The 18,576-nt window shown below is 44.8% G+C and overlaps 1 protein-coding gene and 1 pseudogene across 3 annotated transcripts in view; one reads left to right on the forward strand and one right to left on the reverse strand.

Annotated features, from left to right (window-relative positions):
- GIMAP5 (GTPase, IMAP family member 5) overlaps positions 1-15,967 on the reverse strand; it is an 18,394-nt gene extending 2,427 nt beyond the window's left edge. Inside the window, exons 1-4 of one of the 3 annotated variants that reach the window (XM_014588490.2) lie at positions 15,808-15,967; positions 3,184-3,261; positions 1,127-1,175; positions 2-566 (exon numbers count right to left, since the gene is read on the reverse strand). In XM_014588490.2, the coding sequence (XP_014443976.1) occupies positions 2-566; positions 1,127-1,175; positions 3,184-3,219 (650 nt within the window). In that variant the 5' untranslated portion in view covers positions 3,220-3,261; positions 15,808-15,967. Of the gene's footprint in view, position 1; positions 567-1,126; positions 1,176-3,183; positions 3,262-7,744; positions 8,024-15,807 lie in introns of those variants that run through there. The other 2 variants (XM_027772528.1, XM_014588489.2) reach the window with 2 other exon arrangements.
- Positions 15,968-17,026: 1,059 nt separating this feature from the next.
- LOC114008074 (hydroxyacyl-thioester dehydratase type 2, mitochondrial-like) lies at positions 17,027-17,547 on the forward strand (annotated as a pseudogene).
- The last annotated feature ends 1,029 nt before the right edge of the window (positions 17,548-18,576 follow it).

The raw sequence follows: 18,576 nt of genomic DNA on the forward strand, positions 1-18,576 counted from the left end.
GAACCGCTCCAGCTGCGCCCTCTGTTCCTGCCCCGTGGCCCGGTTGTTGAAGGCACAGAACCTCCTCCCACACTCCTGGACCAGGCCCCTCAGGCTGCGGTTGTCTGTGTTGGCCACATAATCACCCAGGGACTCGTCCTCTAGGTCCTCCTTGTGGGTGAAGAGGATGACCATGTGTCTCATGGCCCCCACTCCAAAGACCTCTTTCACCCTCCTCACTGCCTCCGTGTCCTGGGCCGTGAAGCGACCCAGCTGAGTCACCAGGACCAGCACATGGGGCCCTGGGGTGCAGAGCAGGTAGCAGTCCCCGATGTCTTTGTACACGTCTTCAGTCTGGGCCCTGGACTCAAAGATGGGGGGTGTATCAACCACCAGGAGTTCCCTCCCATTCCATGTGCCGGCCTCTGCCTGGCACGTTCTGGTCACTGCCTGGGCCCGCAGCTTGGACTCGAACACTGGTCGTTGGAGGATGCTGTTTCCAGTGGCGCTTTTCCCACAGCCTGTTTTGCCCACCAGGAGGATCCTCAACAGCGATGATCCTGGAGTTGAGCTTTCTTCTCCTCTGCCTGTTAGAACACACGAAAAGTTCCTGCATAACTGCTTTCCAAAGAGGAGCACAATAAATGGAAAAGAAACTGACCAAAGGAAAGAACTCCATGGGCCAGGTAAGGTGTTGGACTCTGCTCTCCCATCACCACGTGTCCACATGGACAGAATAAAGGAAACTCGCCCAGGCTTTGTGGAGTAAACTACCTCAGCTGGCCAGAGGCTGAAAGATCCATCTTTGGGCACTACTGAATTTTGCTGTCCTTCCCAGAATCTTCTGTCTATTCAGTCCCAACCCTAACTTTCTCAAGCCCACATGCAGCTACAGAATTCTTGGAGCTTCTTACAGCCACTGAGCTGTTTGCCCCACTTCCTGTACCCATCCCATCCCTGCCTGGCCTCCAGTTTACAAGGTGCAGCATTTCATCTGCAAAAACTTGAAGAGTGTGACAGCTATTAGCTTAATATGCTTTATTCTTGGGGAGAATGCATTTCTTTTCCTTGCAGTGAACCTTGGTCTCCAGTCTCTCATTGCCCGGTGAGACATTTGTCCCAGCCTTAGTCCATGCAGCATCCTTACCTGGGGTCAAGACACTTTGTCCAGCCTTCAGAAGCCCTCCCATTTTGCTCTAGAATGGAAAATATACAAGATTGTTCACACTGAAGTTGAAAGGGATACCTAACACAAAACACTCTACTTCATAGATGCAAGAGGCAAGAAAAAACACTATCAAGGCCTCACGTTATTTGACAAATGAGTTGAAATTAAGACCCAGGTCTACTGACTGTCAGGCGTTCTCAGCCTAGACTCGGCCTCCTGCTGCAGAATGGACAACTCCATGTTACCCTCAACATATCCTCTGCTATCAGGAGACAGGGGAAATGCATCATCTGCTCAGAAGGCCAGGCAGTCCTTTCCTAGTGAGTATCTCACTATCTGGGGCTCTTGTTCACCATGAGAGTTTCAGTGCCCAGATTAAAATCTGCCTGGCAAAGTAGCCCCTCAGTAAATTCACTCCTCCTTAGGTTTTCATTGGGTGGGTCAGACAGAGGATGACCAGTCATCCTGGTCTGCACAGGACTGAGAGGATTCCCTGATGAAAGAGCTGTGAATGCAGAAGCTGGGAAAGCCCCAAGCCAACCAGGCCAAGGTGCTCCCACAGGAGTAGGAGATTGTCACGGCCCTGGTTGGTCCAGGGAGGGGGCACACACATCTAGTAATCGGAGGGAAGAACACATCTAGTAATCGGAGGGGCTTAGTGTGTCATGCCACAGAAGGTGGCACTTCCCTGTTCTTAGTTCAAACCGTCTTGGCCCTGGAACTACCTTGGGGCATAACTCTTCATGCCCACTCACCTTCATTCAGAGTTCCCCACGTGCCTTTCTCCCAATCCTTTCTTCTCTCCTACCTCCTATTTCCTGTGCTCAGTGGTGAGTCCATACAGGTCTTACAGAAGAATGACTTCTCAGCCTTCCTGCTGGGGAAGACCTATGCCTTGGGTGGAGCCTTGTCCCAGGTCCAAGAGGTTAACACTGAAGAATGAGTCTCTCTTTGAGGAATCTCATGAACTATGACAGGTCAATTCCAAAAATGCTTTTTGGAATGAAAGTATTTTTTTGATACTTCTTGGGATTCATGCTATTTAAGATACTATCTCAACCCTCTACATATGAAATTGGCTCATGGTTACCCTGGCAGGAAGAATAAGTTAATAGATAAATACATTTGGAAGGACTAAATGTCCAAAACCAAGCTGCTAACAGACATTTCCCCAGGATCTCTTCACAACTCACTCTGAGAAAAGAGGGAACTGTAACAATTTTCTGCCTCTCAGAATCTCTCTGCTCTTAGTTGGCCCCACAGAAACAAGTGTAATCTGGTTTGCAAAGCCTGCCCCTCAATACGCACAGTTCAGTAAGGGGCGTCTGGCTGATGATACAATGCAGGTCCTAGCAAAAGCTCTTCTGCCCTAGCAAAAGCTGGCCTTTGAATGGGCAGCAGTGCCCGACCATTTCCTGCCGTCCAATAACCCACAGGAGGGCCCTGCAGGCCAGTCTGAGGCTCAGGCTTGTGTGCGAGCATGACGGGGTCACATCACCCAGGGATGGACCACACACTGTCCTAGGTGTTGCTGAGGATCTCTGAAGGTGGGGTTAACATGAGCAAGGGTCACCTCTCTGCTGTGGAGGGTGACCATCCAGTCATTCAGAGGCCTGAAAAGCAAAAGCTGAGATTCCCTGAGAGAAGTTCTGCCTTGAGACAGCATAGACTCGACCCTGAGTGTCCCTCATGTCAACCTCCAGCCCCAATCATGAGCCAGCTCCTCAAAATGAACCTCTCAAGGCAGCCATCTTGGTGTTTCAGTTTCTCTGGAGAAACCTGACTGATGAGCAAAGCTAAATCTCTCTGCTAAAACTCAGAGAGCTGACCTGATCATTCATGCCTGTTAACTGTGAAGAAACTAAGGCTTTGGGGTTAACCCAGCAGTGACAACACCGAGTCTGCACTGAGACCACTGAAGGAAAGGACAACGGAGAGTGATGGCAAGTCCTTCCCTGGCAGGGCCCGAACGTGCTGCCTGTCCCTGTGTGGGCCCACTCGTAGTCCCTGGAGACGTGTCCAGCAGAGCTACTCACATGCTGTGTTTGACCAAGCGACTGGTAACAGGCCATTTCCTCCAGGAACCTCAAACTGCTGCTCTTTTGGAATCCATCCTGAGAAGAAAGAGAAGTGAAAGCAGGGGCTCCTTCTCAAAAAGCATCGAAGTTTTCCTCATTTTGCTTAGGTTTCTTTTTTTTTCTTTTTTTCATTTTTCCCCCTTCTAGTCACAGTGCTGACTCTCCAGCCCAAACTGCCACACCTCCAGCAAAAGGACCCTTGTGACTCCCCAGCTGCGTCCCCTCCCCTTTCCCACGCACCCATCAACCTCCAGCTGTCACCATCATCTGTCCCTCCCACTGGCCATTAACCCACTTCATTTAATTTGTTTTATTTAAAATGTATTTTCTTTTTCATGAGTGAGAGAGACAGAGAGAAAAAAAAACAGCAACCCAGCAGGTCTTGATGTCAGGCTCCATCCCTAGCCTCAGCCAGCCCCGGATCACAGGTTCTCACATGCCCCAGCCAGGGAGGTCTCCAGGAGTGAGCCTGAGGCCTTCATTCCTGTGGGACAGCCTTGTACTGCTGTGTCACCATGGGGTCCCATCGCTTATTTTATATCCACTGATCCTTCTATTGCTCTATTAGAAAGTGTTATTTCAGACATTTTATTACAGACATTTCTCACCTAGGAGGAGGAGTGGGCAAGGTTAAAGAACAGCTCCCGCCCCAGACTGGGAGGCCACGATTGCTGAGCTAATGAGACTTGAAGAGGATCTCCTGTGCCTCTCTTAGGAGGCCCTCTTCACTGCCACACTTCCAGCCTACGTAACTGCAAGAGACACGGCGGGATGGGAAGGGCAGAGGCCACCCTTGGAAAATCATGAAGTGATCTGAAATTGGTTGGTTGCCCTTGGGGTAGATTTGCACCTTCTCACTTGCCTGAAGTAATAACTTTCCCCTGCTTCCCTCACTGGAGCTTCCTGAAGATAGAGGCATGCTGGCTAGGAAAACAGTGGAGTTGTGAGAATCGGCTACATTACAGTTATGAGTCAGGGTAACTTTCCAGGAATTATGCCCTTGCTGTTTACAACTTCATTCTGACTAATTAGGATGGTTTAACTATTCTTTTTCTTTTTCTTTATTGTATTTCTTTATCAGAAAAAAAAAAAAGCAGACATGCTACCTGAGCTAATCAATTCAAGCTCTACCCCTAAAGTCTTTCTCCAATCTTTAAAATTAAAAATATTTCCATGAAGTTCACTGATTTTCTTCTAGAGTTTTTTGCCATAGGGTGTGTGTGGTTGCTGAAGAGATTCAGAGAGACTGTGTGTGTCGGGGGACGGGGGTAGTAGCCATGCCACAATCCCTTCTTCTCCCTTCTCCTTGGATTTTTGGGCATGCATGATCACATGCCCAGCGTGATTTTCAAACTGCCAGGCCTGAGACTCAAACCAGAATTGCCATGTAGGAAACTAGAGCCTTAACCTCCATGCTACCTGCTGGTCTCCACCACTGTTTATAAAAATGACAAAATGGGGGGCCGGCAGGTGGCTTCGAGTCCAGGACCTGAAAGCTTGCTTTCTCATTTTCCCTCTCTCTCTCTCATTCTGTCCCTCTCCAGTCAAATTTAAACAAATAAATAAAATAAAGTTCAATAAAATAATTTTTTCCAAAAAATGACAAAATAGAGCATGGATACCGAACTTGAGCTGTGAAACATTGCTTCCCTTGACTAAAAATGAAGATTATCTGCTGAGATTTCTCCCTCCAGACTCATTTCTAGTGGACAGGGCTATCTTGTTCTCCTCTCCATTTCTCTCTGTCTCTGTCTGTCTCTCTGTGTCTCCCTGTGTCTTTTCATTTTTTTAAGATAAAGTATTCTATCGGTTCTCAGTCCCCTCCTTTATTGTGCTAACTGGTGCCTTTCCCCATTCCACTTAGGAAAGGCTCAAACGGAGGCCCATGCCATGCAGTTGGCATTTTTTTGCTTTGTAAAATTGAATCCAAAGGGTTTTTTTAGCATCTTTTTTCTTTATTCTATTTTATTTTTTCTTCTTCTTTCTTCTTACCTAATTCTTTTCCTTTTTTCTGTATCGTTATTCATTGGCTGATCAACCTCTACACACTAAGTATCTAGATAGGTCCAAGTGAGCAGGATCCAAACATCTGAATACGATTAGGATCAGAATATTCCTCTATTTCCACTGAGTCTGATGTACAAAAGGTGAAAACGGAATGAAAGAGAGACTGCAGGTCACCTCCCTCTGCTCACCTCTGAACGCTCAGATTGAACTTGAAGAATTAGGAAGAACTGTACCATCCATCAGATGACTAGAGGGTCACAAGAAATATGGGAAAGCAAGAAAATACCTCTCTTCGAAGGGAAAAGAACAACTCATCTTCATCCTCGGACAGTACAATGAAACTCATGGACATGTCAGATAAAGAATTTAGAATATTCATAGTAACAAAGCTAACAGAGATGGAAGAGAAGAGAGACAGTGAACTGCAGAAGGGCAGGAGAAAGGAGCTAATGAGTTCCAGGAGGTGAGGAAATTCTTGCAAGATCTAAAAGAGGAAATACACACTATAAAAAAAGAATCAAATGGACCTGTTAGAGATGAAGGCTATAATACAGGAAGTCAAAACCTCCCTTGAAAAAATTAAAAGCAGACTAGATCATACAAAAAAATCAAATCTCAAATGTAGAAGATGGAATTGCTGGCTTAGAAAACTCTACCATGAAGACTGAGAAAATTGCCCAAAAAAATGAGAATAATATGTGAGAAATACTAGATACCATCAAACATTCAAACATCCAGATAATTGTTTTCCCAGAAGGTGAACAAACTCATAAGGGCATTGGTAATCTATTCCATGAAATCCTGCAAGAAAACTTTCCAAACCTAGAGAGGCATTCAAAGATCCAGTCCCAAGAAATACAAAGGACCCCAAATAGAATTAAACCAAGATCTTCTCCAAGACACATTATAGCCAGATTGACCAAAACCACAGATAAAGATAAGATACTAAGACTGGCAAGAGAGAAACAGCAAGTTACCTACAAAGGATATTTCATCAGGCCAACAGCAGGACCCCTCATCAGAAACAATGCAAGCAAGGAAAAAATGGGAAAATATATTCAAAGTGTTAAGGGAAAAGCAACTTCAACCAAGAACACTGTACCCGGCAAGATTCTTCTTCAAATGGGAAGAAAAGACAAGAACATTCTCAGATACACAAAACCTGAAAGAATTTACCAACACCAGACCAGTTCTCTAAGAAGTTCTGAAGGGAGTGCCATACCAGGAAAATTAAATACAGACACATAGAAATAAGAGTTTAAAACTAAGAAAATGGCCAACTTAATCATCGGGACAAGTCTGGAGTTGAATATTATATCCCAGAATTTAATTGGGAAGATTGAACCACAACAGAAGATAGATTAAGTACATGAGACTGAGCTGGTGACATAGAATTTCATGACTTTTGCCTAAAACATTGCTGATTTTCTTCTAGGCTTTGTTTTCTGGTTTTAAGGACTTTTGTCCGGTCTTAAGCTGCCAATAGGTTCATGTACCTACTATTTGTACAGAATCCTAACCTGTTTCCTGGATTTAAGTTTAAGCAACGTTCCTTAGCATTTATTTGATTTGTTAAAGTTCAAACTGTTATTCTTGAAATTTAAAAAAATATATTAAAAAATATCTATTTAATGACCACAGTAAGCTATATAGCATCAGCTAGGTGCTACCTTATAGTATATTCGTTCTACTCAGAGTTTCACACCTAAAGTCAGACATGTATTCACAGATAAGTATATACAGTTGAACTTGATATGGAAAGTATTTAGATTACTTAAGAAATTCTGTGAATCAATAAAATGTGGGGAGAGGAAGATTGGAAAACAACTGTAGACACCTCAGATAGTGTGGGAGGAGGGTAAGAAATGGCAGAGTGTGAGAAATAGGGGGAAAATATATACATATATGAAACTAGAAATGGAAAATTATTGATGATAACATGCATGATTAAGCCACTATGCAGTGTATTTTGGATGGGAAAATCATAATTAATTAAATTTTTTTTAAAAATTAAAAAGCAATGACAAAATAAAAAGCAATGGGAAATAAGGTGAATGTTCAGCCCGTTCTTCAGAGCATCCTATGACTGCTGGGGGCAGGTAGGGGTCAGCACGAGGAGGTGCAGGCTCTCCTCGCCCTCCTAACTACGGGGAACCCCACGTGGCCCCCAGAGGTGGGTGTAGTGGCCCCATGTGCAGATATGGAAATGCTATGTGCAGTTATGATAATTCTTTCACAGAAACAAAGAAATGAAGCTCACTAGTATCACCAAGAGGCTATCATCTGAGCCTGCTCTGTTCAAAATTTGGGTTCTAAAAAATACAGTGTCTGTCATACTTTCGGCTCGCACTTATCTAGGACTTTAGCGTTTGTCATTTTTTATCTTAATTTAGGGATAAAGAAATTGAGTTTTAGGAAGATCAAGAGCCTTGTTCAGGTTGGCATACTTTGTTTCTAGGAGACAGAGGTGAGAGAGAGAGAGTGTGACAGAAAACAAAACAAGTCCTGTTACCTGGCAGTTCCTGGGATATCTCGCAAGCTCTAGAGACGGTCTCAGAACAGCCCTCCCTCCTCTCCTAGGCAGCCTCTTCGTTGGTTTCTAGTCTCTTCATAAAAACATAATAGCAGCGAGAGATGAAAAAACTGGTGGCAAATTCCTCGGTCTCAAGGGAGAGCAAAAGAGAGGGAGAGAGAGGAGACCGTGTCTCCCAGGGGCAGAGAAGAGCAGTGTGTGTGTTTCCTCACTAAGCCGTCCTCCTAGGGTGACCCGGAAGTCTGAGAGACAGCCAGAGGAAAGACTGGTTTTAAATGCTCTATTTTCTTTCTCTGCCACGTCTTTTGTGCAAAACAAGTTTCCCGGTAGGGAAGGCATCTGATCCCTCTTTGGTGTGAGGCAAAGTGATAAGCATTTAAAGCACTGGCCCTGCCAGGAGCCTCCATGCTGTGTGAGGCAGAAGGTGGAGTTTTCTGGTGAACGGGACAGTTCGATCCATTACTCGTACATTACAGATTAATTTCCAAATGAATCTATAAATAGTTCTCTCTTTCATTCTATCTTTCTCTCTCTCTCTCTCTGCCTCTCTGGTGAGCACACATGCCCATTGGCTTTAAAAGAAATAAAGAAACTCTAAATGGAAAGTGAGACACAGGTAACTCTTGGCTCTTTGTTTAGTTGGGAGAGCAGGACAGTTATAATGCAGGTACACATACAATCACATTTCGTAATGAAAGCCAGGCTTGACTTCCAAGATGTTGTCCCATAGTAATACTGAATTTTAACTCTGCAAGTAATAACAGTGGCCACACGGAATGGGGTGGAAAGGAGAGAAAGACAGGCTTGTATTTTTTTCTTTTATTGCCACAAGGTATGTGTGCTTGCCAGAGAGAAACAGAATGAGACAGCGGAAGAGGGAATAAATTCACCCCCAGGAGAAATGGCCATGCCATAATCCCTTCTCCTCCATTCTCCTCATGGGATGTTGGGCACACATGCACACATATTCAGAATATTTTTCAAGCCACCAGGTTAGGACTCAAACCACACAGTTGGCCATGTGGGACCCAAAGCCTTAACCATCAAGCCACCTAAAAGTCAGGCCTTTAACATGTAGGAGACATTGTTTTATTTTTGCTATGTAAAAACACCTCAGATATCTCATTTTTACCAGAAAACAAACAAGTAAACAAAACAGAAGTTTAAAGATCAACTTCCTTTGAAACAAAAATAGTTTTTAAAAGAGAAGGTTTTTTTGCTATAGGGAGTGTGCAATTGCCAGAGAGACAGAGAGACAGAAAAGCAAGAAATCACTCCCCAGGGGGAATGGCCACACCACAATCCCTTCTCCTCCATTCTCTTCTTGAGATTTTGGGCATGCACACACACGTTTCCAGCATGAGTTTTAAACTACTGGGTCCGGGACTCGAAGCATAGTGGATTATGTGGGAGTCCAGTGATGTAACCATTATGCTATCTGCTGGTCCCCCAAAATAATTATTTTTAGTAAACATTTATCAGCTCTGCACTGGCTATCCTGAATGTTTTGACGACTGAAATCAACTCACTAAGCCACCTTAGCAAATATTCTGTACATACGCAGTACACAGAAGGGGACATTGCTCAAAGGCACCAAGTCCACACGTGCCTTGTTGAGTTTCCATGGCAAGCTAAGCCTGGAGTTCACCTGTCTGAGATACACAGGCTGGGCTGCCTGGTGGCATGGTGGTTAAGGCAGCTGGATCCCACATGACAAACAGTGCAGTTCAAGTCCCAAACCCCAGTGGCTTAAGAAACACGCCAGGCATGTACGTGTGCATGCTCAAAATCTCAAGAGGAGAATGGAGGAGAAGGGATGGTGGCATGGCCGTCCTCCATGGAGGATGCTTTCTCATTTTCCTTCCCTCTCACCCTCACCACAAGCACACGCACCTTATAGCAAAATTTTAGAAACAGATACCCAGGCTCATATTCACGTGTCAGAGGGATAGAGAAGATTGAGGATCTTGCTCAGCTACTTCCTGTGCATTAGAGGAAATGAAAATGGATGATTGAAAGAAGAGCCTTGCTCTGTCTTCAGGCACTGCCTCAGCTGTTGTCTAGGAGGAGATGGAATGGCCTTCTGTCTGGGCCAGTTGAAGGCCTTTTTAGCTAACCTGTCTGTTCACACACCTAGTTGATTTTTCTTTTAAGTTACACTATTTTTCTTGTCGATTCAAGAAAGCCCCTTACGTTCTAGTTGCAAAACATCACCTACTCCATGTCCTCTCCAGCAGCGATGCTCCTCCATCCCTTTTTTCCTACATTCAGTTTTATTGCTGTTTGAACTTCTCTTCTTTTTCAGGGTTAACTGACGGAATTCTAGTGCTGGTCTTTCAAATGGCAGTTGTTCATAATTGCTGGTGAAATAACCAAGAGCATAAAGAAAGGACAAGTAATTTTTTTCTCCTACAAATAACAATGAAAAACAAAAATATTCCTGCAAGTGCCTTTGAGATATCCAGCATTCAAAAATTGTAGCTTTGTCCTGTGAAAATAATCCTTCCCCTCTAAGAATCTAGAATTAAAGTTGTTTCATTTAGTAATGTTTTTTACTGAGAGTGAATTATAAATTAACATCTGGTCATTCCTAACAGGTCTAAATTCTTACAAGATTCCTTGGACAAATCTGAAAGGAATCGCTGATATATCCCTCTTCTACCACAAACCTACAGGTAATAAGGTAAAATAAAATAAAACAGTCAATTGGAGGCTCTTCTCTCTCTTACGTGCTGGGTAAAAGGAAACCAGCAATTGTTGTCAAATGTCTTGCCAATACCACCCCCTGCTGTTTGTCTCTTAAATTTGTTTGGGTAAGATTTTTGCCCAGTCTACAAATTTCAACAGGCTTTCTTGATGGTGTCCATTGTTAAAAAAAAAAAAAAAAGACCCTCTCTTGTCATTCCATTCTTTTCACACTCCAAATGTGGACATTTCTTATGTACACACACACACACACACACACACACACACACACACAAAACTGCACATAAATGTTTTCAAGAATGAATTATTTGATTTTATTTATTCATTCACTTATTTTTTTATTTTACTAGAGAGAGAGAAAGGGAAAGTGAGAAAACAAGTCACCAGGTCTGGGACTCAAACCATGGTCAGCCAAGAAGGAGTGTCCAGCGCCTTAACCACTACACCACCCGTTGGTCCCCTGCATGTGAATTTAATAGCAGCTTTACCCACAATGGCCAAAACTTGGAAGCAATCAAGATGTCTTTCAACAGACGAATGGAAAAATAAATAGTATCCAGACAATGGAATCTTCTTCAATGCCATATAGAAATGAGCCAACAAGTCAAGGAAAGTCACATAGAAAATAGAAAAGCCTTCATATAGAAATGAGTCAACACGCCAAGGAAAGTCACATAGAAAATAGAAAAGCCTGTTGCTAAGTAAAAGCAGTCGGTCTGAAAGGCTACCCGTATCGTGTAGTTTCAACCACGTGACATTCTGGAAAAGGCAAAATACTAGATAGACAGTAAAATGATCTGTGACTGCGGAGGAGGAGGGAGAGTTGAAGAGGTGACATGTGGGAGACTTTGGGGGCAGTGAAACTAATCCATAAAATGCTGCAATGGTAGATTCATGTCACTCAACATTGGTCAAAACCGAACCTCATAGATTGAACAACAGCAAGGCTGGACCCTGATGTGAACCGTGGACTTCAGTTAGCAAGTGTGTGTCTCCAGTGGCTCAGTGGTTACAACCACGTACCACCCTAACGCGAGGGGCTACACTAGGGGAGATTGGAGCAGCAGGGGTGAGGAGCTCATGGGAATTCAGTACCTTCCGTTCCATTTTTATATACCTCCGATTGCTTTTAGAAATCAAACCTATTAATTTGGAAAAAGGGAGGGTGAAAGGAGGTGAGACAGGGAAAGAAGGAATGAAAGGGGGTGGGATATGGAGAGAGGTGATAAGAGGGGAGAGGGCAGGAGAAAAGAAAGGAGATAGGGAGGAGAGAAAGTAGGAGAGAAAGAACATGGGTCCTTGCACACAGCAATCCCTGACCTGGTCAGAATTAGCAATGAGGGGAAGGGACAGCCAAGATAACAAGGCGTGTTGGGCTGGAGAATGTGGGATGGGAATGTTGATGGCTACCTTGGCATCACCAGCCCAGGCCCCTGCAGCCCCAAGCTCCTGCAACTGCTGGACTTGCTACATCCTGTAAACACCGTGCCCCAGGCCCCTGTAACTGGAGCTTTGCAAGCTTCAAGAGAATTGAGCAAACAAAGGGATGGACTCTCGTTGAAGGAGACCCGGCTAAATCGAAGGGCATAGCCCCTGGGCCCATCCTGCCAGAGAGTTCTGGCCTGTATCCCTCATTAGCAGACGTAGAGATGGAAATTAGCCCACCACCTTATGCCGCTGCGGAGGCACCACAGGCGGAGGCTGGAGCTGAACCAACCTCACCCACAGCCTCAGTAGATGCCTAATTCTTCTACGAGGCCATCTGCTCCCTCCTTGCCAATACAGGGACCCGCGGGGGGCTCTAACCGAGACAGCCACAGGGCACAGAAGAACCCTCAACCTCGGGGCGGGCACCAATCCTCCCCATGCGTGCCATGGGTGGCCCCAACCTGCAGGGTGAATATACCTACCAGTACTGGCCTTTTCTAGTAGTGATCTATATAATTGGAAAAAACAAAATCTGCCTTTTTCCGAAGACCCCTGGGGCCTCACTGATCTCTTCGAGCCTATCCTATTCATCCATAGTCCCACCTGGGACGACTGTCAACAGCTCCTGAAGATCCTATTCACCACTGAAGAGTGAGAACAGATCCTCACCAAGGGCGGGTACGAATCCTCACCGAGACCCGGAAGAATGTGCCCCGCGAGAATGGCATGCCCACTACACTGCAGAACCTGATCGATGAGGGGTTCCCACTCAACACACCGACTGGGATTTCGGGACTGCAAAAGGTGGGGAGCCTCCGAGTCTCTCACCAGGCTCTCATGGCAGGGGATGAGGGAGGCCCCAGCAGGGGACCAACGACCTTTTCCACATGGTTCCATTTGCACAACCACCGCATCACCACCTGGCCTCTGTGCCTACAGTTTTTTAAGTGTCTTTAGTCAAAATGATTCTTATGCCGAAGTGGCACATTTTAGGGGGTTATGTTCTGAACTCCTTCAAACACATAAGGCAGCCTGAAAGAAGTTCCAGTAATGCAACTTCCTTTTTATAGAAGTATCCCAGCTAGTGAACCCAGAAGGGATGATAAAATTAGACTGTCATCATTTGCAGCCACTCATAGATTAAAGAATATGGGCAAGGATCACCGGTGATTGTCAGCGGCCACTGAGAAAGGCAATGGATGCATTCTTCCACAAGGGGGCGCCCACACCACTTCCAGCGCAGCGTATCCACCTTCTGTGGATCTGCTTTCAAATTAACAAAATGGAAACTGAACATTGTCTGGATATCTGTTGATAGTAAATAGTCATTGATTCTTTCAGATGTGGCAGTGAAGGGTGAGTCCTACTGCTTTAGAGTTATGTATGGGAATGTTAGCAGATGAAACGATATGGCATCTAGGACTGTCTTTCAAATAATCAGGAGAAAGGACAGGATAGGTGAGACAAGACTGTTCGTGTGTAATTCTTGATGCCTGGTGTTGGCTATGATGAACTCCGTATACAAATTTTTCTACTTCCGTTTATTTAGAATTTCCTACTCGAAAAAAAATTTTTTAAATAGATTAACAGGGGCTATCAGGTGGTGTGGATGTTAAGGCACTGAACTTCCACATGGCCAAGCACGGCTCAAGTCCTAAACCTGGAGACTTGAAAAGCACACTGGGAGCATGTATGTGTGTGCCCAAAATCCCGGAGGAAAATGGAGGAGGAGGGATAGTGGTGCAGCCTTCCCTGCGGATGACGTGGCAATTTCTCATTTTCTCTCTCTCTGTCTCTGTCTGTCTGTCTCTGATAAGTGCATAATCCCTTTGGCAAAAACCTTAAAAATGGGACCAGCAGTTGGCATAATGGCTATGTCGCTGGATTCCCATGTACTCAACCGCGGCTCGAGTCCCGGACCCAGTGGCTTAAACTCACGCCAGGCATGTGTGCATGCGTGCCCAAGATCCCAAGAGGAGAATAGAGAAGGGATTGCGGTGTGGCAGTTTCCCTGGGGGGTGATTTCCCGCTTTCTGTCTCTCTGTCTCTCTCTGTCTTTCTGGCAAGCGCATGTGCCCTATAGCAAACCTCTCAAATAAAAAAATAAAAACCTTTAAAAAAAGATTTACAAAGTTTTATTCAAGCTCACAATATTTTAATATTTTTCAAACATTTTGTATATATTGGGTTAAACAGGATACTTCTTGGTTTCTAGGTCAGATACTACTTAGTCGTTAGCTAAGTCTTGGGTAAATGTTTTGGTATACTTCCCAGATACTGAGAAACCAAATGACTCAAATGATTGGCAAATACATCTTTTTGCAAGCCAAGCAGTTTCCACTCTTGTTTTCAACAAAAAGAAAGGCAGATGTATCCATTAATGGGCAATTAAAAATTAATGCTAGATTACCTCGTGGTGTTTGGCATTTATCTTGGGAGGAGTACAAAAACCTGAGGTGCTTCCCCAGAACAAAATTGTTCCCATCTCTATTGAGTAATTTACGTGATCAGGGCTTCTCCAGGCTGGCACTTAGTAAAACGAAACGTAGGAATAGAATTGATGCTGAGCATGGATTGTCTCACTCTAGTGAGGAGTGACATCCTCAGCTTCAATCAAATATTTTTCATTGTTATCTATATTTTTGTGGCAGAAATGTAGGCTAGGGTGATCAAGATTTTTCAAGTACAAAAATCTTTTTCAAAAAGATACAGTTCTGGGGAACCAGCAGTTAGCGTAATGGCTATGTCGCTGGACTCCCACGTAGTCGACCGCGGTTCACGTCCTGGACCCGGTGGCTTAAAACTCACGCCGGGCACATGTGTGTGTGTGCCCAAGATCCCGAGAGGAGAATGGAGGAGAAGGGATTGCAGCGTGACCATCCCCTCTGGGGGGGTGATTTCTCGCTTTCTGTCTCTATGTCTCTCTCTGTCTGGTGAGCGCACGCACCCTATAGCAAAAACCTCTCCAAAAAAAAAAGATACAGTTCTGTGAGGAGATAAATGGACAGCCCAGGGGGAAAAGGAACCGCAGAATTTCCAGCGCTAGGAAGGCTGTGCGCATGTGCTTTCTAAAACCACTGATGGCTGACATCCAGTTGCTGCTTTTGTATGAAAAAAATGTTTTTGAATAAATTTTTTTTGGGGGGAGGGGGAGGTTTTTGCAATAGGGCATATGTGCTCACCAAACAGACAGAGAGAGACAGAGAGACAGAAAGTGAGAAATCACCCCCCAGGGGGGATGGCCACACCGCAATCCCTTCTCCATTTTCCTCTCCTCCATTCTCCTCTCGGGATCTTGGGCACACACGCACAAGCGCCCGGCGTGAGTTTTAAGCCCCGGGTCCGAGACGCAAACTGCAGTCAACTACGTGGGGAGTCCAGCGACATAGCCATTATGCTCATTACTGGTCCCAATAATTATTTATTTATTTAATTCCATTTGTTATTATTATTTTTTAATTTGATCAGAGAGAGAGAGGGAAAGGGAAAGCAAGCCACCAGGTCCGGGTCTTGTGGGAGTCCAGCGCCTTGACCACCACACCACCTGCTGGCTCAAGGGTCTATATGTTTATAATCAAAATAGAAAGCCAAGAGTTAGACCAGAAAAGACAGCATTAAAGTTTTTAATATGATAAAGATGCCATAAACAAAGTTAAGGACAAAATAATAATAGTTTTTAAAATAATAATTTTTAAAAGATGAAACTTAAAAATCTATAATTTAGGGACGAGCTCACAGAAATCAAGAAAATCATGCAACATCTGTGTAAACTGTTTGCAGATGAACAATAAGGGCCACGCACATAGGAAAGATACACGACCTCATTCTTTCCTCCCTCCTCTCCCGCTTCCTTCCTCCAGGTAGTGAAAAATAAAGTACCATTTAGCAACACATTGAAGACACTTTACCTTCTACTGGCAAAAACGATAACGTCTGCTACTGGCAAAGGCGAGGCTGGGAAGGACAAGGATGCATTAGTGCGCTGCTGGCAGATGTAAATTATTACAGCCTTTTAAGACGCTCTCCGATAAGATTTCTTGTTTTGAAATATTTATACCCTTCAGCGCAGCAGTCCTGTTCCAAAGACTCCACCTTACAGCAGTAAAAGCAATAAAAGCTCCCGTTAGCACATCGTTTCTAGAGGCAAAAGCACAGGAAGGAAGGTGAAAGTTCATCAGGAAGGACATCACTGAGTCACTGAGTAAACATCGGTGTGCTCGTGTCACGGATTTTTATGTAGCTATTAAAAGAGCTATTAGACGGGGGGGCCAGCAGGTGGCATAGAGGTCAAGGGGACTGGATTCCACATGGTCAACTGAGCAGTTTCAATCCCAGACCCTGTGGCTTGAAAATCATGCAGGGCATGTGTGTATTCGTGCCCAAAATCCCAAGAGGAAAATAGAGGAAGAGGGATTGTGGGGTGGCTATTCCCCTTGGGGCGGGGTGAGTTCTCACTTTCCCTCTCTCAGTCTCTCTCTGGCAAGCACACATACCCTATAGCAAAAACTAACTAAATAAATATAAATAGATATATAGATAATAAAAATTATTTAAAAAATAATTATTAGAATGGCTAAAATTAAACAGCTATTTAGAAACTGGTAGGGATATGGCACAGTCACTTTGGAAAACAGTTTCTTAGAAAGTAACACCCCTGGGGACCAGCAGTTAGTATAATGGCTATGTCACTGGACTCCCACATAGTCGACCGCGTTTCAAGTACCGGACCCGGTGGCTTAAACTCACGCTGTGTGCCCAAGATCTCAAGAGGAGAATGGAGGAGAAGGAATTGCAGCATGACCATCCCCCCTGGGGGGTGATTTCTCGCTTTCTGTCTCTCTGTTTCTCTCTGTCTTTCTGGTGAACACACGCGCCCTATAGCAAAATCTTCTCAAAAAAAAAAAAAAAAAAGAAAAAAGAAAAAAAAAGAAAAAGAAAAAGAAAAGAAAAGAAAGAAAGAAAGTAACACCCCTGGGCGCTTGGCGGTCAAAGGTACTTGCCATCTATGGCCAGGACCTGTAGGGACAAGACCACGTACTTGGCCAGCTTCTGTGAGATGCCATGTGTGGTCCCAGTCACCATGAGCGGTCTCAATTTGAAGACTGAAGCAACTAAAAGCCTCCATTGATGAATTTCAACGGTCCCAAGATATTCCCAGTGCTTCCCAGCCACCGCCTTTGCTGGGGTTGTCTTCAGAGGAGTGTCTTCCTGGATCCACCACTGCGGACCGACCAGCATTTCAAATATGTGCACATCAGAGTTGGAGACCAGCTGAACTCAGCAGGGGCCTGACACACGGGGATTTGGTGACCTTCTCAGAATGAAGAGAGGATGTCAATCCTTGCATTTCACTAAAAAATTTGCGAGACACACACACCATGTTTGGAAAGACCATTGTACATGGGGCTCCGATCAATGGACTTACCTCAGCTCTCCTGGGTACTAAAATGTCGGAGCCAGGTTGTGTGTTTCTTTCCCAGGAAATTAATCTTCCAGCCCCTCTGTATACTGGAGAAGCTCCTGTGGAATTGAGAAAGCAGAAGCAGTTCATTGCTCTTATTGCAGTAGCAGGTTCCATACCAGAAAGTAAAAGGACCGTTACGGAAGGCTGGGGTAAAGGTATGGGCCTAGACGCTCCCAAATCCTGAATATGTGATTAAGGATGCAGGTTCCAAAAAAACGAAGTAAGACCCCAATAAGATGCATCCATTCCGCTCCAAGTACATTCCCAAGAGGAAAGAAAGCTTTTGTCCCTGACTCACACCTGACAACTCACAGAAGCTCCGGTTGTAATAGCCAAAGATTGGGAACAATCCATGCGCCTACCACCAGGTGATTAAACGAAGACTCATTACTGATATATACAACACGGATCTCAAAACAGATTTTTTTTTTTCTCTGAGTGAAAGAAATCAAAACAATGGAGTCTGATAGTTAGGCTGGAAGCCTGGGCAGCTTGGATATAGGGGTTGGATGCCACACCGTGGTTGGCTGATGCAACCCGGATCTAGCCTGTCATCAGACCGGCACTGCACTCGGATCTAACCCAGGTGTAGCACACGGTGCTCTGCTTTGCACTTGGCGCCAGACCCTCCATGGCTGCTTTCCCCCTAAACCATTACCATACATGGGCTGTTTCTACCTCTAAGACACTCACCCTCCTATACCCTTATAAAAATCGCTAAGCCCCTTCCTAGGGCACGACTTCCCTCACCCTCTCTTTCTGTTAGACCAGCGAACCTCACCTGGGAGCACTCCCAATAAAGGCTCTACATTTCTATTTTCTTGCGTGCGTGGCCCATTCCTTACACTGATATTGCTTGTTTCCACTTATATAAAACTCTAGAAAACGCACCTTGGTCTACAGTGACAGAAAGCTAGTGAGTAGCTGCCTGGCATGGGGGCAGAGGGTAGAAGGATCAAGCAGCATGAGGACGGTCGGGGATAATGGGTGTGTGTGAAAACGTATCATCTTGTACACCAGTGATAACTCCACAAGCACGAGCACACATACAGACACACACACACACACACACACACACACACACCCTTTGTAGACAGGTGAGAGCAGAAATCTGACTGCTTTTTTCCTATTTTCCAAAATCCCTTCCAGAGAGCCTGAAGGGGGTCATACCCACAAACACTAACAGACCATTGTGACCGGTCGATGACAGAAT

This window comes from Tupaia chinensis, unplaced genomic scaffold (genome assembly GCF_000334495.1).
Source record: "Tupaia chinensis unplaced genomic scaffold, TupChi_1.0 Scaffold000280_1, whole genome shotgun sequence".
Taxonomy (NCBI): Eukaryota; Metazoa; Chordata; class Mammalia; order Scandentia; family Tupaiidae; genus Tupaia; species Tupaia belangeri.